General features: G+C 37.2%; 4 protein-coding genes across 4 annotated transcripts; 3 read left to right on the forward strand and 1 right to left on the reverse strand.

Moving 5' to 3' along the window:
• Nucleotides 1–5,211: 5,211 nt before the first annotated feature.
• On the forward strand, nt 5,212–6,599 carry MONOS_7587 (uncharacterized protein; the record flags this gene model as incomplete). The annotated part of the gene is made up of 4 exons (XM_067877925.1): nt 5,212–5,345; nt 5,401–5,511; nt 5,587–5,638; nt 5,684–6,599. 4 exons carry the CDS (start codon nt 5,212–5,214, stop codon nt 6,212–6,214), a joined length of 828 nt encoding a protein of 275 aa, XP_067723897.1. The 3' UTR covers nt 6,215–6,599.
• Nucleotides 6,600–6,676: 77 nt separating this feature from the next.
• On the reverse strand, nt 6,677–8,888 carry MONOS_7586 (putative heat shock 70 protein). Its single transcript, XM_067877924.1, has 2 exons — nt 8,796–8,888; nt 6,677–8,716 (listed from the first exon to the last, which is right to left on the reverse strand). The coding sequence occupies exons 1-2, from the start codon at nt 8,884–8,886 to the stop codon at nt 6,828–6,830; spliced, it is 1,980 nt and encodes a 659-aa protein (XP_067723898.1). The 5' UTR covers nt 8,887–8,888; the 3' UTR covers nt 6,677–6,827.
• A 91-nt stretch (nt 8,889–8,979) lies between these two features.
• MONOS_7585 (uncharacterized protein) lies at nt 8,980–10,167 on the forward strand (the record flags this gene model as incomplete). The annotated part of the gene is made up of 5 exons (XM_067877923.1): nt 8,980–9,145; nt 9,202–9,236; nt 9,327–9,393; nt 9,450–9,516; nt 9,589–10,167. The coding sequence occupies 5 exons, from the start codon at nt 8,980–8,982 to the stop codon at nt 9,962–9,964; spliced, it is 711 nt and encodes a 236-aa protein (XP_067723899.1). The 3' UTR covers nt 9,965–10,167.
• Nucleotides 10,168–10,379: 212 nt separating this feature from the next.
• Nucleotides 10,380–20,578, forward strand: MONOS_7583fu7584 (uncharacterized protein; the record flags this gene model as incomplete). The annotated part of the gene is made up of 3 exons (XM_067877922.1): nt 10,380–10,511; nt 10,572–10,665; nt 10,991–20,578. The coding sequence occupies 3 exons, from the start codon at nt 10,380–10,382 to the stop codon at nt 20,437–20,439; spliced, it is 9,675 nt and encodes a 3,224-aa protein (XP_067723900.1). The 3' UTR covers nt 20,440–20,578.
• Between the last annotated feature and the right edge of the window lie 20 nt (nt 20,579–20,598).

Below are 20,598 nucleotides of genomic sequence, written 5' to 3' on the forward strand. Positions count from 1 at the left end.
ATATCGCCTCTTCTCCTCTCCCACAGCTTCCACTTGTTCCCATCACACCACTTTTCAAAGTTCTCCTCAGAATATACCGAACATATGAGCCGGAAGATCATCATTACAACGAATTCACCTGCACATTTTTATCTTTCACTCAAAAAAGGCCGAATGAAAAGGCATTGAGAAGCATTGTGGCAGCATAAGAGCAGCCTTAACAGTCTGTTCAACCATCTCAAACAGCAAAAATGAAATTTTTATCGAATGAAATCAGCGATTCTTCATTGGTTTAAGATGAACTTTTTTTATCTCATCTGGTTGAGATAACAAGAATGCCAAACTTCTCCTTCCTGATGTTCGCTTTGTTTCCGCGCAATATACCACCTGACTTAGAAGCGATAAAAGTGGATGGAAAGAAAAGTGAAATATTAAGTTTGAAGAGTGAAGGAGATGGAAACTGTGGGGAGAGGGAAGAACGAAAGGAAGAAGAAGAGATAGAAGAAATTTTGCTTAAGTTTGAGACAGTCAGCTGATCCATCGCATCACTTCGTATCAAAATAATTTTCATTTCCATCTCGGTTTTTTAGTTGCTTCCAATGCAGTCTTTATTTATTGAACCTGTTTTTCTCTTCACTTTGTCTTCATCATGATCACATCCATCACAATCTTAACTTTCGGGATTTCGAAAGTCTTCATCTCGATCCGCAAATAATCCTTCTTCCAAAGAGTTCTTGAAACTGATTAAGAGCTTAATTTAGCATGGGTAAGAAGCAGCTGCTTGGGATTTACGCGAGAAGGAACAAGGGCCGCATGATTGAGCTGTTGAATTGACAGTTCTGACTGCTGATTATTCGTGTTTTTCCAGTCAACGTTAAGGAGTATATTACCAACACAGCACTAAAAAAAATTGCATTGAAAGCAACAGATTTTTGACTTTTCAGATCTCAGAATTAAAAATGAATAAAAAAATAATTTTGCTGAGTCATAAGAAATGCGAAACGTTATGAATGAAGTTTCTTTGTAAATTCATCTTCATCGTTGAATAATTTCAAAAGCATTTCTCAGTTTTATTCATTTGTTTCTTCAAAAATCACTTCATTAATTGTCATTTAACATATTTTCTTTATGTTTGCAAGGCAAATTTGTCTCAAGATTAGCATTTTTTGACTTTATCGTTGAACTGCAAATTGATGAAAATTCTCTGCTTTTTGCCTTTCGCCAAACTCTCGTAATGTTCGTTCTGCTCTTCATTGAATAAAGCATAAGTGAACACTTATTATCCAAAACATGAACATTCATAAGACACTTCTTCTCCTTCTTCTGCATCGACATCTGCTTTTCCTGTGTAAACACGAGTGCTTCTTACAGAAAAAAAAGTTGTTATTCTTAATGATGAGTATTCTCCCAACATCACAGACATTATCCTCTGAGATGCGAATTCATTCCTGAACAAAGCATCAGACAAGCAGTGTGTAGTGAACGGTATCAAGTTTTCGAGCATGAGGCTAATATTCTCCGTTGGTCTGAATAGCAAAACGTACTGATGTCAGACGCGCAACAGTCTCTCCAGTTGAACTTTGAATCGAACGTTGACTCTTCAGTCGACAAAACGTAAACATTAATATTATTCACCGGAAACATTTTGGAATTTGTATTTGTGCGAAATAGCTTGAATAATCAGGCAGAATCATTTTTTTATTCGACATTCTTGCCTTGAAATTAGACAGAGAAGGGTTCGAGGCTGAAGATGGGATATTTTTGATGGCCTGACTGGAGGAAAGAAAAACACATCCACTTCTTCTCGAAGAAACATTCTTATTTCAAATTTCTTCGTATGTCTTGAGCTGTCCCTTCTTGTTAGACCACCCAACCTGCACCTTGTCTGTTATGAACTCTTCCATCCCGGCTTGCTGTCTGAGTGGCAAAAGGGAATATGATACTGCTTTAAGCTGTTGAGCAACAGAATAGCAACTCTTCTTTGAGTTAGGCACTTCAGCAGAACAACTTTGTCTTTGTCCCATTTTCTGTTCATGGCACTCTTTTCGGTTTTCGTCTTTAATCTGTTTCGTTCGCTTTCAGTTGGGGTGAATTGTCGATTCAATCGATTCCATTTGTTATTTCCATATCCTCGCCTGCTGCTAATGCTTGTCCAGTACTTTTTCATTTTTCTTCTTTATCGAAAAAGCGACATGCTTTTCATCTATTAATCGGCAGTTTATTAACTTCCAATTGACTTTGTGTTGTTCGAATTCAATTTCTTTGAAGGCTATAAGCTTCAGTCTTTTGAAGGCGAACTGGATGAATCATTAAAGGATGCAAAAAGATAGAAATAAAATGTTTGGAATGAATACAGATGTCAATGCTTTATTATTCTTTAATTTGTATTTTCCAAATAGTGTGAATAAAATCCGAATGTTTTCAAATTCAAAAAATTGTTTTTGTATTTTCAAATCATTTTTGTTAATTGCTTGATTGTAACTTTTGAGTGCATTCGTTTCATCTTCCAAAACCTTGATCCGTTGTTCTCAAATCAAAGATGCCTTTATTTTTTCGTAATTCGATTGAAGCTTCAGAAATGTGTTCTTTTGATATTCAAACTTAATAACCCGACCATGAAAAAATTATTTCTAAAAAAAATAAGTCATAATGAATTTCAGATGCAAGGCTAAAATTTTGAAAGAAAAAAGTTCATTGTGAATCATAAAAAAAATAAAATACAATAAAAAAAAAAAAAAAACACTCGACACAGGTTCATTCTTTCGACCGACACGCATCGCTAAAAATTTCCTTGTCGCAAAGGCCTAATTATATGGGGCAAATTTTTATGCTTTTATGAAAAAATAACAATTTTTTCCAAACTTTTACTGATATTATATCACTTTAAATCTAACATTTTTATTTGAAAAATTATTAAAATTTTTAAAAACTGAAAAAAAATATTCGAAAATATTGAGTGGAACAAAAATCATAAAGCAACAAAAATTTTGTGCCAATGGGTGATAATTTTTGAAACAACGATTTTTCATACAAATATTTCAGTTTGAAAATCCACTTTGATTTTCTGAAAATAAACACTAAAAAGTTGTTTCTCCTTTCAAATATAATTTTTTCATGACTGAAATCTCAAACATAGTCGTTTTAAACAATTATCATGCTTTTTTTCTTTGAAAGAATAATTCCTCTCCCAAAAAAAAAAAAAATAATAAAAATTTTGAAAAATCAATATACCGAAAAAAGTTATGATAAAAAAACTCACACAATTTATAGATATTATATTTTAAAACATTTATTTTTTATGTGGGTGTGATTGTGTGTATTGCTTATAATAATTCAAAAAAGAAAAATTTCCTCTTTTTTGCAAGAAAAGTATTTCGCAATAGAAAATGTGAACTTTTCAATTAGATAATGAATTTTTATTGTCATTTTGCTGATCATTTTTGTTATCAAAATTTCGTTCAAATGGTGCAAAACACTTTGCTTCAGGTGTTTTCATTGAAAAATTATGAACTTTTCATTGACTTTTTAAGATCAAAGAACACAATAAAATGGGTCCATTTTTTGACATTCGTGAAATGTTGGATAACTTTGCGTTTTGATTTCAACAATGCCTGTTCACGGATATGAAAATCATAATTTTTTAAAATCTGAGAATGCGAAACAAAGTTATGAGTGAAGCAATTTGTCAATGCCTTGTGCAAAGAATGCTTGAAAGAGCATATTTTCCCTTAAGTTTTGATCAAATTTTTTTTAATGTGAATTTTTTTTTGTGATATCCAATTGTTCATTCATATTATTTGTGATGCTGTTATTGTAGAATATATTTTGTCAATAATTTGTTAAGGATCATATCTTTTCAAAAACCTGTATGATTTTTGATTTCTTTAAGGATCAGTCAAATGATTTTCGTTTTTTTTATTACAAAAGTTACAGATTGTTGAGTTTTATTGATCCTTCAAAATTCCAGTGTTGAATATTTAACAACTTATGAAAAAATAAAATCGAATTTCTTTGTAAATTCTACGTGACATTCAGTTATAATCAAAATATGATCACCAATGAATGAAAAAATGAAAATTTTGTTGCCAACAGTGTGATTATCATGAATGCCGACTTTTTTATGAAATACTTATCTGCGAAAAGTTTTTTGTTTTTTGAAAATAAAAAAATATTTTGTAATAGATAAATGCATTTCAATTGCTTCAAAAGCTGATGCCTGAGATCATAGAAAGAAATTGATGCCATTAGAAAGCTATTTCACTAATTAATGTTCATTTATATCCTTTTTAAAAATATATAAATAAAAAAATTTTTCGTTAAAAAACTATAGATTACCAAAATTAAACACATGATTTTATTGTGTTTTATTTAATAAAAGCAGTTTTTCGATGCCGTTGAAAATTAATAAGAAATAAAAAGTGAATTATATTTATATTTCAAAAGTTTTTTTAGTCAAATTTTGTGGAACATAATTTCATAGACGAAGGCATCAAAAAAATGCAGTTTAATGTTTATATTAACAAAATCTATCTTCTTATTTTGAAAAATTTATTTAATTTGTTTTATTATTTTTTTTCACAAAAAATTTTATAATGTATAATAAAATAAAATGTCTAAATTATTTTGAAAAGTTCCTTTTGTTTAATTCTCAGGTCAAAATGAAAAATGAATATTTTCATCAAATTTTCATATTAACTCACCAAAATTTATTAGAATGTGAATAATAACATTGTCAAGCATTAATCCACATTTTAATAAATTTTGGTGAGTTAATATGAAAATTTGATGAAAATATTCATTTTTCATTTTGACCTGAGAATTAAACAAAAGGAACTTTTCAAAAAAATTTTGACATATCTTCATAATCCTTTCAGTAATTTATCAACAACATAGAAAAAAAAAAGAAAATAAAAAAATAATTTTTTTTTGCAGTTTTATTCCGATGTTCAAATTTGTCATTATTTTCTAAGAAAAATGTTGTTTATCTTTTCATTGAAAAATTAAATTTATTTATGAATAAATACAACAATAGTATGTTTTTATAATTATTTCGCAACTGAGTCTTTTTTATTGTAAAATTTTCATGAAGATGTATATTTATCTCCACATGGCCATGCTCTCAACTTCATTGAATCAATGATAATTATAAAAAAAAAATTCGAAAAAACACAATTAAAAATAAGTGATTATCATTACATAATATATATTATGGGTCAAAAACCAAACGTTTTCATGCCACCAAAGAAAACTTCACAAGAAAAACTTCTCAAGAAAAGAGAAGCTGGCTGGGATGATCGCACACATCAACAGAAACTGCCTGAATACAATCCGTTATACGATAAACATCTAAGGCAATTTTTTGAAAAGTATGTAACATTTTACATTTTTTAACATTTAAAATGATCCAAATGATTTTTTCAGTCCAAAAGTTCAAAGTTATTTTCTAGCTAATGGATTTATAGATAAAGAGGGACATGTAATTGATTTAGAAAAAAATAAAGCAAAAATGCTTATCATTGAACAAGAGTTTAAGTTTGTTAAAACTGCTTTTATTTAACACTACAATTTATAACAACATATATATTATTGATCTTGCATTTGTTATAGACGAGCAGAACGAGAAGAATATCTTCTTTTGAAGGAAGAAGAAAGAAGAAGAGTTTGATTCTCTTTGTTTATCAACAATTAATATATTTTTGTTTAGAAACTAGCCAAAGAGGGGAAAGTTGATCCTTCTCTCGGAAGATCATTCTCAAATGAATCATCTTCTCCGAAAAAAAAGAAAAAAAAGAAGTTGTCAAAAAAAGGGAAACTTGGAAATACGTCAGGATCACATGAATTAAATTCAACAGAAAACTCAATGGAAGGAGGACAGAATAGTTTTGGTTATGATGATGATTATGGAAGTGATAAAACTGAAGAACAAAACGAAGACAAAAAGGAGTATGATCAAGAAAAAGATGAATTTCATGGAGATGACTATACAACCAAAGAAAGTGAAGAACACGGTCAGAGTGCTGAAAACTCTGCTTACGAAAAAAAAGAGGAAGAAGAAAGAGAACGGGCAATTTCGAGTCAAAACAAAGAAGGGTCGGAACAAGAACGAGAAATAGAAAGAGAGCAAACTTCTACTGATGAAGGCTACAAGGAACAATCAACCCAGGACCAAGATGAAAAAGAAAGAGAAAAGAAAGATGTAGATGAAACGAAAATGACAACCAATGAAAATAACTGAATGAACTCCACACATCATGAATGCTTATTCTCATCAACCTTATACTATCTACTAGCTTTCTGTGTCAAAAATATTTTTCTTCCTCAATTATCTTATATTTTTATATGTCTGCTTATTCTGAAGATGCTTCCATATAGAATAGCAATTAACTTTCTATTTGTGTAAATCTCTCACATAATCGTACTTCCTTCAGAATGCTATCATTTCAGTAATCTATCATTTTTTCTTTTCATCTTTCTCTCCAAATGTGTGAACTTTTTAAATATTATTTTCGGCAATAAACCTTCACTTTTTTCGTAGCTAATAAGCAAACATTCGTGCTTTCATGGGCTAATTCCATTTATTACTATTTTCCCTCCTTTTCAGAAATTTGTTTTAAATAAAGTACCTTCTGTCAAATAATTCGAAGGCAATTTACGTCAGATTAATTTCTTTTAACCATTTAAAATAAAAACAAGAAGATTTACACGCAAGAAGAAACTATTTGAATATTTGACGTGAAGCGAATGAATAAGAAAAGATTAAACACTACACTTAAATTAAAAAAAGAAACCAGGTCCAGACAAATTTACAAAAAAGATAAAATAAGAGTTGAATGTTTGTAATGTAATACCTACAATTCAGCATGCTCTTCATCACCTTCTGAATCATCGTCATCTGCACTCGAACCCTGAACACCCAGAAGTGGTTCCACAATTTCTTTCAACTCTTTGAGTTTCTCTTCGTTTTCTTCCTTCTCAGAATCTGGGTTCTCCTTCAGCCAATCAGAGACATCGCTAACTGCATCTTCAACTTTGGTCTTTTCCTCCTCGTTCAGTCTAAGGTTCACTTCGCTTTCAGCATCATCTAATTGCTTCCTTAGATCTGATGTGTATGTCTCTAAATCATTGCGAGATTTCACATTGGCAAGAGCCATCTCGTCCTGTTGCTTGAATTCTTCTGCTTCTCTTGTCATTCTCTCAATTTCTTCTGGTGTCAAACGTCCTTTGTCATTTGTAATCACGATAGACTCTTTAAGTCCCATGGCTTTTTCCTCTGCTGTAACTGAAAGAATCTGGTTGGCATCAATTTCAAAGGTGACTTCAATTTGTGGCTCTCCTCTCTTTGCTGGTGGAATGTTTGACATAGTGAATGTTCCCAATGCGTGATTATCTTTTGTAAGTGGTCTTTCTCCTTCAAACACTTGAATAAGCACATAGTCCTGGTTATCTTGTGGTGTTGAAAATGTCTTGGTTTTTTTGCATGGAATAATGGTTCCTCTCTCGACGATTGGAGTCATCACACCACCAACTGTCTCAATTCCAAGAGTCAATGCAGCTCTGTCAATAATAACCATATCTCTATCTAATGTCTGATTTTTCGAGTCAGAAAGAAGTCCGGCTTGGATGGCTGCACCGTAGGCAACAGCTTCATCTGGGTTAATTCCTTTTGCAAGCTCTCTTCCATTGAAGAAGTCTCTAACAAGTTGTTGAATCTTTGGAATACGTGAGGAACCACCAACCATCACGATATCGTCAATATCTCCCTTCTTAAGGTTTGCATCCTTCAGCACTTGTTCAATTGGCTTCAAGGTTCCTCTGAACAGATCAGCATTCAATTCTTCAAATCTTGCACGAGTCAAAGTCTCCCTGAAATCTTGTCCTTCAAAGAAATTATCAATTTCAATAATTGCTTGATATGAAGTTGACAACACGCACTTTGCCTTTTCAACTTCTCGACGCAATTTTTGCATGCAACGATGGTTGGTTGATACGTCGAGTCCAGTCTTCTTTTGCCACAATTTAAGCAAGTGAGTAACAACACGTTGATCAAAATCTTCTCCTCCCAAGTGAGTATCTCCGTTTGTGGATAACACCTCAAAAACGCCCTCATCAATTTGAAGAAGAGATACATCAAATGTCCCTCCACCAAGATCATAAACAAGAATATTTCTCTCTGCATCATATTTCTTATCCATACCGTATGCAATAGCTGCAGCTGTAGGCTCATTCAAAACACGCATCACGTTCATTCCAGCAATGGTACCTGCATCCTTTGTTGCTTGACGTTGTGCATCATTGAAATAAGCAGGGCAAGTGACAACAGCATGAGTAACAGTTTTGGACAAATAATCTTGAGCAATTGTTTTCATCTTCGTTAAAACCATGGCAGAAATTTCTTCAGGTGAAAATATTTTCGATTCCTTTTTAACCATGACTTCAACCATTGGTTTTCCTTCCTTATTCACAAGTTTAAATGGGTAGAGCTTAGCATCACGTTTAACTTCCGGATCGTCCCATCTTCGTCCAATTAGTCTTTTCATATCATATAACGTATTAGTTGGGTTGAGAGACACTTGAGATTTGGCCGCATCACCAATTAATCGATCAGTTTCCGTGAATGCAACCCATGAAGGAGTTGTTCTATGACCCAATTCGTTGGCAATAATTTCAACACGACCATTTTGATATACACCGACACAACTGTAAGTTGTTCCAAGATCAATACCAATCACAGTTCCGACTGATGTAAAATCAAATGAAGATCAAAAAATATTCGGACGTGAAATTTTAAAATCTTTCAAAATATTTTCGTTACAAACCTTTTGGCTTTCCATCTTCATCATCAGAACTTCCTTTCTTTGCATATGCGAACAATGCAACAACCGATAAGACAAAAAACTTTATGCTCATTTTCTTTGATCCGCACCCTTATCTCTAACGACGTTATGTTCGACATCTGGGTATAATTTGATCAATTTTGAGCAAAATTGATTAAAAACACCAATGTCTTTGTATATTGGAGCTCTTCCACAAGGCTTGAATGAAGTTTCATTCAGAGAAAAATTTGAGCCTTATGGAGAATTGGTTCGAAGCGATTTGAAAGGAAGATACGGATTTGTAACTTTTGAGAAGCTTGAAGATGCAGAGAAAGTAATACAAGAACTTAATGGTAATAAGACATTTATCCATGTTTTATAAATATTTTATTGAAAATTATTCTTTTAGGAACAACATGGAACGACAAAGAAATTATTGTTGAAGTTTGAATTTACTTGATATTGTTTTTTTGAAAATAATAACGAATCATATCCAACTGAAACGTTAATTTATTTCATAAAATCAATTAATAGAAAGTACTTCATCCAAGAGGATCAAAACCAAGGTTTTCTTCCAGGTGTTTTATTTGTAATGAAGTAGGTTTGTGCCAAAGTAACATAGTTTTTCTGAATAAAAATTATTTGTAACTATTACAGGTCATAGAGCCAAAGATTGCCCTCGTAATTATTCAAGAGGTTATTCTTCAGGCTATTCATCAAGAAGGTTTGCTTTAATTTTTCTTTCCAAAACTTTTATCAAAATGATTTTTGCTTGAAAAAAAAATTCAAAACGAAGTCGAACTCGTTCAAGGTCAAGAACATATGGCCATCGTCGTCGTTTTCATAGATCTCGTTCTTCATCACCATCTTCTTCACCTTCATCTCGTTCTAGATCTCGTTATCATCATTCTCGTCATCATCGCAGGCACCATTCATCTCCACCAACATCTTCTTCACGAAGCCGATCTCGTTCACACAGAAAAGATAAAAAGAGATCGGACACAAAATCAAAACGCTCTGCTCATAAATCACGCTCTCTTTCACACTCACGCAGTCTTTCTCGCTCAAGATCCAGTTCTTTTTCTCAAGATTCTAGAAAATCAAGAAAATCTTCCAGTCGCAGCAAGCGTCGTCATTCAAAACACTCTTCACGTAGGAGGAGCAAGAGTTAAAGATGATTATAAGATACAAGTTGTCAATTATAAGTAATGTAGTAATTGATTATGTCTTCTTCATCTTTCATTTTAAAAGATGTTTTCACTGGTGTTCGAAATTTTTTAACTCGAACATGGTCTCTTTTTGCGATTTAAATAAAATTTTTTTGCAATTCATCTCATTTTATTACTCAAAAGACAAATAAACTTTTTAACACTCAGATATTGAATTGATATATTTTTCAAATCTAATCTTCAAAAAAGAAAGGTTTCAGTAGAATTCAAAACATTTTTGACTTTTTGCGTTTTCTTTTTGTCAAGTTTTATTTTTCTTCCAATAAACTATTTATACTCGAATCTGACAAAAAATCGCCCCATTATATCTAAGAATAATATTTTATTTAAAAAAAACGCAATCTAACTCGCAGATATTATGAGTTACTATCAATTTGCCCCCTTTCTGTCTATACAGAATCACGATGGAGCTATTCTTTCTGTGAGTTCTTCCTCGAGATATCTTGTTTCGTCAAGCAGAGATAAGACATGCAGAATCTGGGATTTGAAAGTTCGTTGTTGTTTATCTCCAAAGTTTTAATTAAACGCACATGTTAATTTTTTGTTTTAGAGAGGATGTCTGACTCAAACTGTTCGAGGGCATTCAAGTTGGGTGAATCAAGGAATTCTTGAAGGAAGATTTCTTCTCACGGGATGCTTTGATGGTAAGCTACGTATATGGGATTTAAAGGCATGTAATTTTCATTTATGTGCAATTATTAGCATTTTAAACTGTTGTATTTTTTCAGGGGAAAAATAAAGAACAAAACGTTCCATATTTTGTTGTTGGAGGAAGAATGGATGAACCTCAATTATTTCATTCACTCTCTTCAGGGAAAAATTTGTATTTTCTAGTTGTTTCACAATCTTCAACACCTGATTCAAAGATATTGACAAATGAACTTCAAATTTGGAATATTCAAAAAAAACGACTTGAATTCACTTTTGAAAAAAAGATACCTTCTATCACTAAGACACTTCTAATTGAAGGTGCTGATGCACAAAACATTTTATCAAAAAAAGAGCAATCGAATTTGACTGCAACAAATCTTGTTCGCTCAATTTTGTGCATTGGAACAATAGCTGGTTCGTGCATGATTTTTCAAATCACAACATCCTCATCAAGTAGAAACGAAAATGCAGCAAATGCCCTTGCACCGCATGCCTTAATTACACGTCAGCATTCGCTTGCGCTGTTCCACGGCTCTATCACTTCTCTCTGTTCAGGCGAAGGGATTCTCTATGCTTTGTGCTGTGTGGAGAGCCTTGTCTGCGCTGTTGACATTGCAACAGGCGGAGTAATAAAGAAAATACCCTTCGGAGCGCCTCATACAATCACGTCACTGGCGCTTGTTGGAGAAGACCAGCCGGAAGACAGCGATCAAAGGAAAGATGGCAATGCAAGTAACACGAAAGAAAAGAATCTTCAAACACAAAAAGAAAAAGCACAGGAGAACAGGTTGCTGGCTGTTGGAACAAAAACATCTGCAATTTGTCTTTTGGACAGCAAAACAGGAAAGAAAGTGGGCAGTCTGGAAGGGCACGATGCTCCTGTTCAGACACTGCTGACAATAAATGCACTAACAAAATCTTATTCCATTTCAACATCTTCTTCTTTCTCTTCCTTTTCTTCCTCTTTCACTTCCTCTAAAGACGTTCTGTATGCTGCGTCTAGTGCATCATCAATCGCTAAACAGTCACCAAGCACTCAAAATGCTGCATCTAATGAAAACACACAGAATTGCATACCACTTTTGATTTCTTCGTCAGCTGCTGGTGAGTTGATGATTTGGGATGTAACGAGAGAGAAAAGGACGAGCAAAAAGGAGATTGAAGGACAAAACGAAAGTACAATTGAAGAAGAACTGAGCGATGACGATGACGATGACGAAGATGAAGACGAAGAGGAGGACGATGATGATGACGACGACGAAGAAGAAGATGATGACGAGGAAGAAGAGGAAGAAGAACTCGAAGATTCGTTAATGGGAACGGGATTTGGATCAGATCCGCATCTATTTGCGTCTGCGTGTGGACACGAAACAGCAGTCAGTGGGATGGCGTTGATCGACATTGATGCTGCCATTCTGAAGAAGATTCTGAAGCTGAAAGAGAAAGAAGAGAAAACAGGCATTGTGGTTAGCGGAGAAGGAGATGCTTCGAATGAAAGCAGCTTTGCTGTTGAAGAGAACGAGAACGAGAATGAAAGCGAAGACGATGAGGACGACGACGACGATGAAGAAGATAGCTACGACGAATATGACGAAGTTGAAGGAGCCTTCAAAGAAGCAGGAAAGCAAAGCAGCACAAACAGCGCAAGCAGAAGAGAAGGTCTCTCAAGTGACAGAGCCATTCAAGATGGAAGCGCAACACCTCAAATGCCCCGCGGCAGCTGGGCGCACACAGCCTCTGGGTGGCATCCAGTCATCACCACAGACTCTCCTCCTCTCTTCCGCTCGTCAACCTCACTGGGTTCAACAGTGCTGTCTTCTTCTTCTTCTTCTTCTTCCTCTTCCTCTTCCTCATTCTCATCGACGCTGATGATGACACCCACACAAAAGGGGATTGAGCAGAGTCCGCAGCTATCTCCTCCGAGTGTGCAAAGAAGCAGCTATGGTCTTTCTTCACAGGTCAGCACGCCTTTGTCAAGGACTCAGGGATCAAGTGCTTCTGCTTTGTCTTCTTCTTCAGCTTCTTCAGCTTCTTCAGCTTCTTCAGCTTCTTCAGCTTCTTCAGATCTCAATTCAACAGGAATCAGCCGAATGCGCAGAAAAGGGAGAGGCAAGAAGGAAAGAAGGGAAAGAGGAGAAGGAGAAGGAGCAAATGATAGCAAAAACAAAGAACATGATAAAACAAGCAAGAAATGTGTGACAGTGTTAGCTTCTTTCAGTGAAGGGACGATTCATTTGTGGCAGCTGCCGACTGTTGATGATGTGATTATGATAGAAAAAGAGAAGAGCAGACTGAAGAAAGAAGCAAGAGAGAGAAGAATAGCCAAAATTAAGGCTAAAAAAGAGAGAAGGAGAGAAAAAAGGAGGCAGAGGAGGCTGATGAAGGAGCAGAAGATGAAGGAAAATTCCAAAAGCAAAGGAGAGAAACGCGCAAATGACATAGAAAATGACATGTCTCCGAGCGATGACATGAAAGACGAAGACATTTCAGATATTTTGACACCTACATCTGAATTGAAGGGGCCATCAGCCACTCAAACATTGTCAACAATACAGACACCATCACACACACAAGCAATAACAGCATCGTCTTCATCTTCGCAATCTTCTTCTTCGTCTTCTTCTTCCTCTTCTTCCACATCAACACCTCTACCAACACAGAGAGAATCAGAGCTGTTCCAGCTGATTTCTCTTCTTCTGCAGCAGCAGCAAAGTGACATCAGCGAATCAAACAGCCTGTGGAAGATGTCAGAATTCATTCATTCTTCACTGGAATCCTTTGAAGAAGGGATAAAACACAGAATTTCGCTTTTCCCCCTCAAATCTGTGCAAAGGGAAGAGACAGAAGAAGAAAAAAAAGAAAGAAAAGCGCTTGAGGAGATGATGCAGCAGAAGGAGAAAGAAGCTAAAGGCAAAGCGAAGAATGAACTGACTAACCCGCCCAGACTTGCCGATGATGAAATGGCGAAAAACAAAAACATTTCGCTTTTCTCAACATCGTCACAGTTTATCTCGAAGGCAACACAGCCGTATTCTTCGCCTTTGAATGATCCATACTCTTCTTCTTCTTCTTCTTCTTCCTCTTCCTCTTCCTCCTCCTCCTCCTCTCTATCTTCCATTTTCATTCCGCTTGTCGAGGAAGATCAGTCAAGTTTTTCTTTATCATCGTCTCAACACCAACAAGCAGATTTCCCAGCCACTCCGCACAGAACACCAACAAAGAAATCTGCACAAACAAAATATTCCATTGCCTCTCTCTCTCCTTCTCCTCCTCCTCCTCCTTCTTCTTCTCCCTCTCCCTCCCAATCACCAAATTCAGCTTCCTCAACAGCTGCAGCAATCACGGTCACTCCAAAGCATCTTGTGCCATCATCTTTACTCTCCACACCTTCTGCCTCACACTCAGCATCTGCCCAGCATTCCTTCCTTCTCCACTCACAAGCACGCTCTCATTCCCATCCACACCAAACTGCACCGCCTTCCCCATTCACCTCTCTTTTCCTGTCTTCTCCAGCTTCTTCTTTCTTCTTCTCTGCTCATCCGTCTCCCTTCCGCTCATTCATTTTCTCCTCTCCTTCAAAACTCTCCCAGGAGCCTCTCACATCCTCTCCTTCTTCCTCTTCCTCTTCCTCTTCCTCTTCTCCTTCTTCTTCTCCTTCCTCTTCCTTCCCATCCGATTTGAATGCAGACAATACTCTTTTCTCTTCCTTTGACTTCTCCTCACTCAGCTCAGTGCATCTGCTCCTGAAGCGCACAGCCAGCCGAAGCTTCGACTCGGCTGTGGTGCTCCGAAACATCGCAAAAGTGCTGGACTCTCTTTTTGCCTCGCTTTCGCTCTCTTTCGGAGTGGATTCGGGTGTTCTGAATGGACCTGTTGCATCAGCAATGGCTGTGCCGTTGAAAAGGAGAGGAAATGCAGTTGATGCAGAGAATAAAACAGGATCTGCTGGTGATTCAGGCAATCTTTCTTCTTCTTCTTCTTCTTCTTCTTTGTCTCAGTCATCTGCACCACAGCTGTCTCTTTCCTCTCCTTTTGCATTTCTCTCTTCGTTTGATCTTCGCCTGGCGTTTGGGCTGATTAAATCTCTTCATTCGCAACTGGCTCAGATGGAGTCGAAAATGAAGGAGATGGCAAAGGCAGCTAAAAAGACAGAGAAAAAAGAAGGAGAGAATGAGGAAGAGCAGACAAATCAAGAAGAAAACAGAGGAAGCGACGAAGCAGAAGAAATCAATCCGAATGTGCCGTCTGACATTGGGTCACCGCTTCTTTCAGACTCTCCAAAGAAGCTGTCTCAATCACCTTCTTCTTCACCTTCATCTTCCTCCTCCTCCTCTTCTTCTTCTCGTCTTTTAGACAGAATTGGAGCGATCGTTGATAAGATGGACTCATTCTTTGAGGAAGAAGGCGAATGGAGTGCGCAAATAGCAGAGATGAAGCAGACAGTGGCGAAGGAGAATGAGAAGATAGAGAAATGGAGGAAAGAGAAAGAGCAAGAGCAAGAGAAGGAGAAAGAGGAGATTCTGGAAAAGATGATGGTGAAAGAAGGAGAAGTCGAAGCGCTGCGAGCTGAGTGCAATAAGGCAAATGATGACTTGAAGCAAAAAGAGGAAGAGATGAATGAAGAAATAGAAAGGGTGAAGCAGCAGCTGAAGGAGGCAGAGGAACGAGAAAGATCAAAAATAGCACAATTAGAAGAAGAAAAAGAGAAGAGAAGAAAATTGGAGAAGGAACTGAGGCAGAGACAGACAGAATACGAGCAAGAAATTGAAGAGCTTAAGCAGAAAGAGGAAGAAAATGAAGCGCAAAGAGAAAGCGAAAGAAGAAAAGAGAGAAACAACAAAGCGGAGTTGGAGGATAAGAATTCCAAACTGAAAGAAATAATAGCAAAAGAAGAGGCAGAAAGAGAAGCGATGGAAAAGGAGAAAGAAAAAGAAAGAAATTCTTATGAAAGTAAAAAACAGGAATTAATTGAGCAGTTCGAAAGAGAAAAGAAAGAATGGGAAGAGAGAGATAAAGAGAAAGCGGAGATGTTTGAGAGAGAAAAGAAGAAGGCAGAAGATGAACTGGTTGAAGCACTTAAAAAGATGGAAGAGGAAAGCGAAGCAAACAGCAAAATGAAGAAGGAGATTGAAAAATTGGTGGAAGAGAAAGAGAAAGAGAAGGAGAATGCTGAAGATGAAAGACACAAAAACGAGATTTTGAACGAGGAGCTGCTGAAAGTGAAGAAAGAGAAAGAGGCAGTTGATGAAGAGCTGGAGAGGATTGAGAGAGAAAAGAGGAAGGAAGTTAGAGAGATGAAGGCGACAATACAAATGATGGAGGATGAATCAGAGAAGAAAAAGGAAGAAATTGAGAGAATGAAGAAGGAGAAAGAAGAAGAAGAGGCGAAAAATGAACATTTGGAAGCAGAATTGGAGAAAATTGGGAAGGAGCAGGAATTATTGAGAAGCGAATGTGCAAAGAATGGGGAGAAGATTAAAGAGTTAGAAGCAGCAGCAGAAGAAGCAGAGGAACAAAAGGAGAAAGATGACAGATTGTTTGAAGCACTTCAGAAGAAACACGAAGGACTCAAAGAAGAGAAAGAGAAGATGGAAAAAGAGAACGAGAAAACAGAAAAGGCGCTTATGAAAGAAAAAACTAAAACAGAAGAGCTGATGAAGGAAAATGCGATGTTCAAAGAAAAAGCACAGGAAATGATGGAGCTCCAAAAGGAGGCAAGACAAAACTTTGAAAGGAAAATGGCAGAGATTGAAGAGAAGCTGAAAGATGAAACAGAAAAGCAGAATCTGATCATAAACGAATTGGAAAAGAAGAAGAAAGAAGCCGAAGACGAACTGGCGAAGGTGAAGAAAGAATTTGCAGAGCGCTGGGCAGAGAAAGAGAAAGAGCTGAGGAAAGAAATGGAAGAGGAAATCAACAAGAAGACGCTGGAGTTGTCGATGTGGGTGAAGATGGAGGAAGAAAAGAAGAAAGACAAAGTGGAAGAGGAGGAAAGAGAGAGGCAGAGGGAGTTGGAAAGAGAGATCGAAAGGCAGACAGCAGTGGAGAAGGAGAAGGAGAGAGAGAAAGAGCGGAAAGCAGACAGAGAAACAATCAGACAGAAAGAGGAAGAGATAGAAAAACTGACACGGAAGCTGGAAGACACAGAGAAGGAAAGAGAAAAAGAGAAAGAGAAGTTGAGCAGAATTGTCAGAGAGAACGAATGGGAAAAGGATAAAATGAAGGAATTACACGATGTGGAGCTGTTGGAGAAAGATAGAGAAATACAGAGGATTAAGCTGATTGCGAAGGAGAAAGAGGAAGAGAGGGAGAATGAGAAGGAGAAAGAAAAGGAAAGAGAAAAAGAGAGGACAAAACAGATAAGTATTGAAAGAAGCGAAAAAGCAGAGCTGAAGATGGAAGTGGCAGAAAAGCAGAAGGAGTTGGAGGAGATGAAGAAATCTGTAGAAGATATTAAGCAAATGTGTGAGGAAAACAAGGAAAAAGCGAAAAAAGCAGCTGAATTGGAGAAACTTGCAGAGGAGCAAGAGAACAGAATAAAAGAAGATAGAAGAGAGATTAATGCATTGAAAGATCAGATTGAAAAGGAAAAAGAGAAAGCGAAAATGCAACAAAGAGAAAGAGAAAGAGAGAAAGAGAAAGAGAATGAGCTCAGAGAAGAAGCAGAAGAAGAGAAGAAGAAGAAAGATGCTCAAATAAAGCAGCTGCTTAACGAAAAGAACGAAGCAGACAAGCAAATGAAAGAAAGACAGAAGCAACTTCTGAACAAAGAGAAGGAAATATCTGAATTAAAGGAGCAATTGAAGAACGAACAGAATGAATCGAATGAAAGAGAAAAAGAAAGAGAACAAGAAAGAGAGAATGAAAGAGAAAGAGAGAAAGAGAGAGAAAGAGAGAGAGAAAGAGAGAATGAACGAGAAAAAGAAAGAGAAAAAGAGAGGGAGAGGGAGAGAGAAAGAGAGATGGAGATGGAGAAAGAGAAAGAGAAAATGGAGAATGCGTTAAAGTCTCACATTGAAGATGCAAAGAATCTGAAGCAGCAGACAGAGCAAGACCAAAAGGTAATCGACAAGTTGGAATCAGAACTTGCACAATTGAAGGAGAAAGTGAAGGAGCTCACAGACTCAATTCCAGTTCAAATGGATGTTGGAACAGAAACTTCTATTCTTCTGTCACAAACACCTCCACTTGTTCCAACACCTCCGAATGTGAGTGAAGATGTGGTTAGATTGAAGGCAAAGAACAGAGAGCTGCGGGCAGAGCTGCTGCAGATGAAGAAGAAGCTGCGTGCGATGGAAAGAGAGAAAGAGAATGGGCAGAGGAAGAAGATTTCTGGCTCGTCGCTGTTTGCAATGGACTCAGTTGAACTGAACTTGGTGGATGCCAGTTTTGAGCTGGATGCAGACGAAACAAGCTTGTTGGAGGAGACAGACGAGCCAGAAGACGTCACTGTTGAAGAAGTTGCTAAAGAAGAAATACAAGAAGAAGGGAAGAAGGAAGAAGGGAAGGAAGAAGAAGAAGAAGAAGTTCAAAATTCTCAGAGCGATGCAGGTGATGAGAAAAGAGAGGATGAAGAGTTGCCTGAACAACAGTTGGATCCTGAACAAACAGCCACAATACAACAGCTGGAGGACTCTCTGTCTTTTCTGGAAGAAAGTGATACCATTCAAAAATCGAGATATGATGAATCACAGACCGAATTATTGGACATAGATGAAGATGAAAATGAAGAGAAAAATGAAGAGAAAGATCGAAAACAGGTGAATGAAAGAGAGGAATTAGGAAACCAAATGGAGGAAGCAGAGGCCGAGATGAAAGAGGAGCCTGCAAACGATCAAGAAGAAGGATTACACGAGAAAGAAGCAAAAGAAGCAAAACAAGAAGAACAAGAAGAAGACATTGAATATCCATTTGACGAGGAAAAAGAAGAAAACGAGATATCTTCTATTGCAGAATATCAGCCAGAATGCATTCGCCCAGCATTGCTTGACAGCACTCAGGATTCGATTCCTTTCATCCTCTCCACGTCAATTGTACTCCCAAGTGGCAATGTGGAAGATGCCTTCCAATCTCCCTCACTCAGACTCGTTGAGAATGAAAGGGCCAAAGAGAAAAACGAGATGAACAGGCAAACAAGTGAACAAGTCACACCTCATTCTCTTCGGTTGGAAGAGTCCAACACATCACTGCAGATGATATCTCCTCTTTCATCTTCTACTCCTCTTGTCAATCATTCTGCAAGGCGCTTGCAACAGCCTTCTTCTCATGCTAAAGATAACCTTCCTTCATCATCATCATCATCTTCTTCTTCTATCTCTGATGCAGCATCCATCTCACCCTGGACGTCTTCCCCTGGAATATCGCCATTGTTGTACTCAACACCTCCCTATGAACCAGGTGGGATGTCTTATTCACCTCTTGTCTCACCTTCCTATTTCGGGTTTGGCAGCACCCCATCGACTGCATCTACAAACAGATCAATGGGAAATCCAATGAATTCTGCAGATGTGCCAAAGGGTTCCCCAATTGAAACACCCACAGAAAGAGCCAGCCCTCCACTGTCGCCTCCCACACTATCATCTCCTCTGAGATCGACAATCCCCACAAATGTCGTGGGAACGCCATCACCGCAGACTGCGAAGTCTTCACTTCCTGCTGGTTTTCAGAAAGCTCAATCAACACAAAATTCAAAAACATTGACAGAAGGGAAAACTCAACGTCCAAAAGGAACAGAAACGAAAAAATCATCTTCTGAAGTGGTGAAAGGCGCAAACAATTCTTCTTCAACAAGATCTTCTACCACGCCATCAACTGTAGTTGTACCTTCTCCATCACTCCAAACACATCCTTCTTCTTCCTCTTTCACATCAAAATTATCTCAACCAAAGCATTTTTCGAAAAAAGCATCTTCGAAGTTCGGTGATTCGTCAAACAAAAAACTGACATCTTCAACGTCAAAGCTTATAACACCAAATGCCTCTGAGAAGAATTTGTTGAAGCGATCCGACTCAAACAGCTCTGTTAAACAAGCACAGCCAATCAAAAGTACACATCAACTGAAAAGAGTTCCATCAGATTCTTTAAAGCCAAAACAAAAGTCTGCTGCAAAGCCTTCATCCTCAATTCACACCTCATCAATTGGATCATCATCAGCTAAAAAACAAGACGCATTGCCATCCAAAAGCATTCCGGCAAAACCAAAGACCGTTGCTTTTGCTGGCATTCCCACCAATCCATCATCATCATCATCTTCTTCTTCTTCTTCATCACATGCCTCTTCAGAAATACAACCCGCCAAGATTCCTTCTCTGTCACTTCCACAGGGCATCCGCCAGTCACGTTCTCTTTCTCGTTCTCAATCACGCTCTCCATCCAGATCCCGCTCAAACTCCTGCCCTCGTTCGCATTCCCGTTCCTGTTCGCGCTCACACTCACCTTCTCCTTCGCCTAACGATATTCTACCAGCTGTGTCTGTGAAGCGTGTGGAATCGCCTTCTGCTTCGTCGATGAAGCATCACTCTACCAGCACCCGATCACTGTCGCCTTCGCCTTCTTCAGGACAACTGACACAAGAAGACAGTCAGCTTCCAGAGGAGGAAAGGAGTTATTGCCCTAAGCATCAGTTCCATCCATCAGCGAGATTGAGTCCAAGAGAGCAAGTTGGTTGCACTTTCAAATATTGCTATTGCTATCAGCCACCTGATGAAGTTGGAAAAGGCGAGGGAAACGAAGAGGGAGCAGAAGAACAGAAAAGGAATAACATTTGAAAACACTATCTGAAAACAACGCCATTATGTTTTTGCTATTTGACAAACATTTCACATTTATTCTGATGTAATTTTTAGTACCCTCATTTCACTTTATTTTTTTATTTCAACCAAATAATGATTATTTCATTCGTATATATTCCAAATTTTGTATATATC

This window comes from Monocercomonoides exilis (genome assembly GCF_001643675.1).
Source record: "Monocercomonoides exilis strain PA203 chromosome Unknown scaffold35-1074681, whole genome shotgun sequence".
Lineage (NCBI taxonomy): Eukaryota > Preaxostyla > Oxymonadida > Polymastigidae > Monocercomonoides > Monocercomonoides exilis.